This window comes from Bos indicus x Bos taurus, chromosome 15 (assembly GCF_003369695.1).
Source record: "Bos indicus x Bos taurus breed Angus x Brahman F1 hybrid chromosome 15, Bos_hybrid_MaternalHap_v2.0, whole genome shotgun sequence".
NCBI lineage: Eukaryota > Metazoa > Chordata > Mammalia > Artiodactyla > Bovidae > Bos > Bos indicus x Bos taurus.
The window spans coordinates 38,019,546-38,027,580 of record NC_040090.1 but is presented as its reverse complement, the minus strand read 5'-3'; the positions used below and the strand labels follow the sequence as shown (position 1 = coordinate 38,027,580).

The 8,035-nt window shown below is 40.5% G+C and overlaps 1 protein-coding gene across 1 annotated transcript; it reads left to right on the top strand.

The window, feature by feature from the left end:
* The first annotated feature begins 443 nt into the window (after positions 1 to 443).
* LOC113904845 (olfactory receptor 2AG1-like) lies at positions 444 to 1,376 on the top strand. Its single transcript, XM_027561933.1, has one exon. It carries the CDS (start codon positions 444 to 446, stop codon positions 1,374 to 1,376), a length of 933 nt encoding a protein of 310 aa, XP_027417734.1.
* The last annotated feature ends 6,659 nt before the right edge of the window (positions 1,377 to 8,035 follow it).

The window sequence follows — 8,035 nt, the reverse complement described above, 5'->3', positions numbered from 1 at the left end:
CTGTACCTGTTTTAGTATTACATTTTCAAAATAGGCCTATGCAGAGCAGACTGGGCATGTAAATCATTTGATTAAACATTATACTTAAAACCTAAGTACCAGAAAAATCAGAAGCATGGATGTCAGAATATTGCTTTATTGTTATGAGAGAGGTGATTTGATCTTTCTGGGGAGATATATATTTAGGTTTTAGATCCTGAATAATATTCTCATCTAGTGACCTCTTACTGTTTATCTATTACTGTGATGCTTATTCTCCAACTAGATGGGTTCTTTTTAGCAAGATATAAAGAGTCACAAATTGAGAGATCAAGAGGAAAAATCAGTTACCATTGGATTGGCCATCCTACAGGGCCTCTGATGTTACAAAACTATGGAGCCATCATAACAAAAATTCACCAAGAATCTACTTGGTTCTAGGCAACTAAAGAAACAACACAAGAATGGAGCACTGGAACTCCACCCTGGGAAGTGGCTTCATGTTGTTGGGGATTCTGAATAACAGTGGGTTTCCTGGGCTGCTCTGTGCCACAATCTCAGTCCTGTACATGCTGGCCCTCACCAGCAATGGCCTGCTGCTCCTGGTCATCACAATGGATGCCTGGCTCCACGTGCCCATGTACCTCCTGCTCAGGCAGCTCTCTCTCATGGACCTCCTCTTCACATCTGTTGTCACTCCCAAGGCCATCATAGATTTTCTGCTCAGTGAAAACACCATCTCCTTTGGGGGCTGTGCCCTTCAGATGTTCCTGGCACTGACAGTGGGTGGTGCAGAGGACCTCCTACTAGCCTTCATGGCCTATGACAGGTATGTGGCCATTTGTCATCCTCTGAACTACATGGTCCTCATGAGGCCAAGGGTCTACTGGCTCATGATGGCCACACCCTGGGTCCTGGCCTCCTTGAATGCGTTATGTCATACCCTGTATACCATGCACTTCCCTTTCTGCAGGTCCCAGAAAATCAACCACCTACTCTGTGAGATTCCACCTCTACTGAAGTTGGCCTGTGAAGATGCCTCTAGATATGAACTCATGTTGTATGTGACTGGTGTGACCTTCCTGATTCCACCTCTTGTTGCTATTCTTGCCTCCTACACACTAATCCTACTTACTGTGCTCCACATGCCCTCAAATGAAGGGAGGCAGAAAGCCCTGGTCACCTGCTCTTCCCACCTGACTGTGGTCGGGATGTTCTATGGAGCTGCCACATTCATATATGTTCTGCCCAGTTCCCTGCACAGCCCCAAGCAGGACAACATCATCTCTGTCTTCTACACGATGGTCACCCCAGCCCTGAACCCCCTCATCTACAGCCTGAGGAATAAAGAGGTTATGGGGGCCTTGAGGAGGGTCCTACAAAAATATATGCTATGAACACACTTCACCATCTTGGGAGAGCTTATAGCTTGACACCAGAATTCATTCTTCCTCAAAGTCAGAAGTTTTTCTGCTAAAAATGAAATATTCATGGCAAAAGCACCATAGTGGAGAGTATGTCTTTTAATAGAAAATGAAGAATGTAGCTTTACTTGTCAAATGCTATTTTAAATTGTCTTTCTGTGAATTTCTGAGATATGTATTAGACTGTATTTATGTAAGTATTCATTTTTTTATTTTTATTGAATTATAGTTGGTTTACAATATTGTATTGATTTTCTCTATATAGCAAAGTGACTCAGTTATATATATATATATATTCATTTTTATATTCTTTTCCGTTATCCTGAGATATTGAATATAACTTCCTCTGCTATACAGTAAGACCTTGTTTGTTCATTCTGTATGTAATGGTTTGATTTGCTAACCCCAAACTCCTAGTCTACCCCTCCTCCTCCTTCCCTCTCTCTTGGCAACCAGAAGTCTGTTGTCTATGTCTGTGAGTCTGTTTCTATTTTGTAAGTAGGTTCCTTTGTGTTATACTTTAGATTCCACATATATGTGATATCCTATGGTATTCTTCTTTCTCTTTCTGACTTACTTCACTTGGTATGATGATCTCTATTTCCATCCATGTTCCTGTTGTGCGCTTGTGCTTGGCTGCTTAGTCATATCCAACTCTTTGTGACCCTTTGGACTGTAGCCCACCAGGCTCCTCTGTCTGTGGTATCTTTCAGGTAAGAACACTGGAGTGGGTTGCCACCTGCCTTCTCCAGGGGATCTTCCTGACCCAGGGATTGAACTCATGTCTCCAACAGTGAAAGTGTTAGTCACTCAGTCACATTCAACTCTTTGTGACCCTATGAACTGTGTAGTTCAACCAGGCTCCTCTGTCCATAGAATTCTCCAGGCAAGAATAATGGAGTGGGTTCAGTTCAGTTCAGTTCATTCACTCAGTCGTGTCTGACTCTTTGCCACCCATGAATCACAGCACGCCAGGCCTCCCTGTCCATCACCAACTCCCGGAGTTCACTCAAACTCACACCCATCGAGTTGGTGGTGCCGTCCAGCCATCTCATCCTCTGTCGTCCCCTTCTCCTCCTGCCCCCAATCCCTCCCAGTGTCAGATTCTTTTCTAATGAGTCAACTCTTTGCATATGGTGGCCAAAGTATTGGAGTTGCAGCTTTAGCATCAGTCCTTCCAAAGAACACCCAGGACTGATCTCCTTTAGAATGGACTGATTGGATCTCCTTGCAGCCCAAGGAACTCTCAAGAGTCTTATCCAGCACCACAGTACAAGAGTGCTTAGCTTTCTTCACAGTCCAACTTTCATATCCATACATGACCACTGTAAAAACCATAGCCTTGACTAGATGGACCTTTGCTGGCAAGGTAATGTCTCTGCTTTTGAATATGGTATCTAAGTTGGTCATAACTTTCCTTCCAAGGAGTACGCATCTTTTAATTCCATGGCTGCAATCACCATCTATAGTGATTTTGGAGCCCCAAAAAGCAAAGTCTGAAACTGTTTCTACTGTTTCCCCATCTATTTCCCTTGAAGTGATTGGACCAGATGCCATGATCTTCATTTTCTGCATGTTGAGCTTTAAGCCAACTTTTTCACTCTCCACTTTCACTTTCTTCAAGAGGCTTTTTAGCTCCTCTTCACTTTCTGTCATAAGGGTGGTGTCATCTGCATATCTAAGTTATTGATATTTCTCCTGGCAATCTTGATTCCAGCTTGTACTTCTTCCACCCCAGTGTTTCTCATGATGTACTCTGCCTAGAAGTTAAATAAGCAGGGTGACAATATACAACCTTGATGTACTCCTTTTCCTAATTGGAACCAGTCTGTTGTTCCATGTCCAGATCTAACTGTTGCTTCCTGACCTGCATATAGGTTTCTCAACAGGCAAGTCAGCTGGTCTGATATTCCCATCTCTTTCAGAATTTTCCACAGTTTATTGTGATCCACACAGTCAAAGGCTTTGGCATAGTCAAGAAAACAGAAATAGATGTTTTTCTGGAACTCTCTTGCTTTTTCCATGATCCAGCAAATATTGGCAAGTTGACCTCTTGTTCCTCTGCCTTTTCTAAATCCAGCTTGAACATCAGGAAGTTCACGGTTCACATATTGCTGAAGCCTGGCTTGGAGAATTTTGAGCATTACTTTCCTAGTGTGTGAGATGAGTGCAATTGTGCAGTAGTTTGAGCATTCTTTGGCATTGCCTTTCTTTGGGATTGGAATGAAAACTAATCTTTTCCAGTCCTGTGGCCACTGCTGAGTTTTCCAAATTTGCTGGCATATTGAGTGCAGCACTTACACAGCATCATCTTTCAGGATTTGAAATAGCTCAACTGGAATTCCATCACCTCCACTAGCTTTGTTCATAGCCACTCCCTACTCCAGGGGATCTTCCTGACCCAGGGAATAAACCCAGTGTCCTGCATTGCAGGCAGATTCTTTACCATCTGAGCCATCAGTGAAGCCCCCATCTTCCTATAACCACCCTTTTAAGAAGGTTGCTGCTGCTGCTGCTAAGTCGCTTCAGTCATGTCCGAATCTGTGTGACTCCATAGATGGAAGCCCACCAGGCTCCCCTGTCCCTGGAATTCTCCAGGCAAGAGTACTGGAGTGGGTGGCCACTTCCTTCTCCAATGCGTGAAAGTGAAATGTGAAAGGGAAGTCGTTCAGTCGTGTGCGACTCTTAGCGACCCTATGAACTGCAGCCTACTAGGCTCAGCTGTCCACATGATTTTCCAGGCAAGAGTACTGGAGTGGGGTGCCATTGCCTTCTCCGTTAAGAAGGTTAGTGGGTCTAAAAGTTGTTCAAACTCAAGGTCCTTTTCCCTGCTATATGGTCTTTGCTTAGGTTTCCCAGTTGAATTTTCTTTTTGGGGACCTTAAATTGGTTCAGTATAGACTCCTGCAAGTCAGAGGTCCTGTCCCAAATTTTCAAAAACTCCACTCCCCATTTAACACTGTAGTTAATTGGGAAAACAAAGAGTAAATTTTAAATACAATATGATCAAATAACAAATGATGGAGAGGGTGTGGAGAAAAGAGAATGCTCCGACACTGTTGGTGGGAATGTAGTTAGTGTAGCCACTATAGAAAACAGTATCAGATCAGATCAGTTGCTCAGTCGTGTCCAACTCTTTGCGACCCCATGAATCTCAGCACGCCAGGCCTCCCTGTCCATCACCAACTCCCAGAGTTCTCTGAGACTCACATCCATCGAGTCAGTGATGCCATCCAACCATCTCATCCTCTGTCGTCCCCTTCTCCTCCTGCCCCCAATCCCTCCCAGCATCAGAGTCTTTTCCAATGAGCAACTCTTCACATGAGGTGGCCAAAGTACTGGAGTTTCAGCTTTAGCATCATTCCTTCCAAAGAAAGCCCAGGGCTGATCTCCTTCAGAATGGACTGGTTGGATCTCCTTGCAGTCCAAGGGACTCTCAAGAGTCTTCTCCAACACCACAGTTCAAAAGCATCAATTCTTCAGCGCTCAGCCTTCTTCAAAGTCCAACTCTTACATCCATACATGACCACAGGAAAAACCATAGCCTTGACTAGACGAACCTTTTAGTGGTTCTTAAAAAAAAAAACCAAAAAACTGAGTTACCATATGCTCCAGCAATCCCACTCCTGGGCGCCTATCTGGACTACAAGTCAAAAAGATACATGTCAAAAAAACTACAAGTCAAAAAGATACATGCTCTCCTCTGTTCGTATCAGCACTCCGCACAATAGCCAAGACATGGAAGTAACCTAAATGCTCATTAACAGATGAACAGATGAAGGTATGGCATATATATACAATGGAATACTACTCAGACATAAAAAGAATGAATTAATGCATTTGTTGTTAATTAAGTCCATGGGGTCACAAAGAGTCAGACATGACTAAGCACAGCACATGATAATTATAATTAATTATTAATATTAAATCAAGTATATAATTAAGTAAATAAATACATACTAATTGTATTCAATATAATATAATTATTTAATTATAGTTATTTATATCATAATTAAATATTGTAATTATACTTAATTATTAATTCATTCTTCTTTATGGCTGTGTAGTAGTCCATTGTATACCTATATCGCATCTTCATCCATTCATCTGGTAATGGGCATTTAGTTTATTTCCACATCTTGGCTATTGTGAATAGTGCTGGTATGAACAAAGGGGTGCATGTAGCTTTTTGACTTGTAGTTTTGTCCAGATAGATGATGCCCAAGAGTGGGCTTGCTGGATCATATGGTAATTCAATTTTTCTCTTTTGGGGGAATCTCTATACTGTTTTCTAGGGTGGCTGCACTTACATTCTCCCCAACAGTGTAGAAGGGTTCTCTTTTCTCTACACCCTCTCCAGCATTTGTTATTTGATCACATTGTATTTAAAATTTACTCTTTGTTTTCCCAATTAACTACAGTATTAAATGGGGAGGGAGGTTTTGCAAACTTCAGACATGACTTCTGACTTGGAGGAGTCCATAGTGAACCAACATAAGGTCCCAAAAAAGAAAGTTTCAACTAGGAAGCCTAAGCAAGGACCATACAGCTGATGAGATGTAGTTATCAGGGTCAGGGACTTGAGTTTTGTACAAATTTTAGACCAACTGACCTTCTTAAAAGGGTTTCCCACGTGGCTCAGTGGTAAAGAATTCGCCTGCCAATGCAGGAGATGCAGGAGACATTGATCCCTCGGTCAGGAAGATACCCTGGAGGAGGAAATGGCAACCTGCTCCAGTATTCTTGCTTGGAAAATTCCAGAAACAAAGGAGCCTACTGGGCTATGGTCCGGGTGGGTCACAAAAAGTTGAACACGACTGAGTGACTGAGCATGCACACACAACCTTCTTAAAAGATCATGTCAGCAGCCTAGTTTAATGCCCACACTAGTAGTGGTTTGGATGTATTTGCATCATGTTCACTCCTCCTTTTTCCAAACATCAGCCATCATGGAAACTCCCCAGTTTGGACAGTGCAACAGGTGTTTTTTATTTGTTTATCTTTCCTTGTTTTGTTCTTGACATGGAGACTTTTTAATGCTGCCTAAAATTCCAAAAATACTGAAATGAGTAAAAGAAAAACAAGGCATCAGCAAAGGCTGTAAGTAAACAGATATGTGTATTATTTCACAATAAACAAGCACACAAACAAGACTAGTTTTCCATTATCTCAAGGCTATATTGAAATATCCTTACACTTGCAAAAGGTATGTTTGACATGTGTAGATGTGTGAGTCTACAGATGTGTATTTATGCTGAAAAGGAGGACTCACATGCACATACAAACACAAACTTATTCTCTAGTAGCTTAAATATGCTGTGCTGCTACCATTTATAGTACAACAAATGATAGACATTGTTTTCCCTTTTTGCTTATTGACTCCAGTAAATCCTGTTGGTTTCATCCATACAATACATTCCAAATGTGGGCACTTGTTGCAGTCTCTCCCCAAAGCATCTTAGTCCAGTCACCATAATCTAGTGCCTATTGTTCCACAGTAGCTATTTCTTATTTCCATTGCTTTCCCTCTATAATCTGCTTTCTCCCTTTGTCCCTCCTTAAACTATTTATGATGGTTTAAGATTGACCATCATAAACATGTCAGAGCATTTCACTTTTCAAGAAGGATACACATGATCTCGCAGTGTCTACCAGTCAGCTCATATTTGAAACCGTGCTCTCTTACAATTCACTCTAACTCCTTTGACCTTCCTATTGTCCATTACACGGTTCAAAATTATTTCTGCTTTAGAGCCAGTTAGTAGCTGTTGTCCTAGCCTGTGATGTTTTTCTGTCAGATCTGCTTGTCTTACTACTTCTTGTCATTCACATCTCATCTTAAAAATCTTACCTTTTCAAAAAGGTTACCGATTGAAGTGGCATGCACCCAAACCAAAAGGCATTATCACACACTGTGTTTTAATTTTTTTCATTGTATTTATCATGCAAAACTTTCTTACACCTTGGTTTACCTGCTCACTCTCTGTTTCCACTTTCCAAAATGAAAATTCCATGAGAGCATGGACTCTGCTATGTGTGTGTCATAGCTTCTTCTCCATAAAAATTGAGGTATTTATATAGAACAGTCTCTACAATAGCAATGTATATGCTGTAAGTGCATGTATATATCTTCACTGATGAAATAGAGGAATATGCTATGTTCGTACGTACAAAGATTACTATTTTATTTAAATACAATATATTAGTTTTTTGCTAAATAACCTATAAATTCAAATTTATAACTATCAAAGCTTTAATGGCATTTTAAAAAGTGAATTTGGACAAGCTAAGAAGTAGAAAATTGTAGAATAGATGATATATAAGAGATATGTCCTACCAACTAAAACTACAGTAATTGAAATATAATAAAGTGTAGTAGTTGATAAATAGGCAATATTCATATTGAAATTTAGTGTATTTTATGGTGTATTTGATATTAATGGGAAAAGATGAGTAACCATGATACTAGAAAAACTGGCTAAATATTTAAGAAAATAGTACCATATTAATTCACAATACATGAATATATATATATATATATATATATATATATATATATTCTCCTAAAATAAATTCCAGATTTTTTTAAGATCTAATGGTTAAAACACAGTCTAATGTCAGGCTGCCCACCC

Excerpts from the sequence above, each read along its gene's own strand:
- LOC113904845 (XM_027561933.1), top strand. The coding sequence starts at position 444 with ATGGAGCACTGGAACTCCACCCTGGGAAGTGGCTTCATGTTGTTGGGG.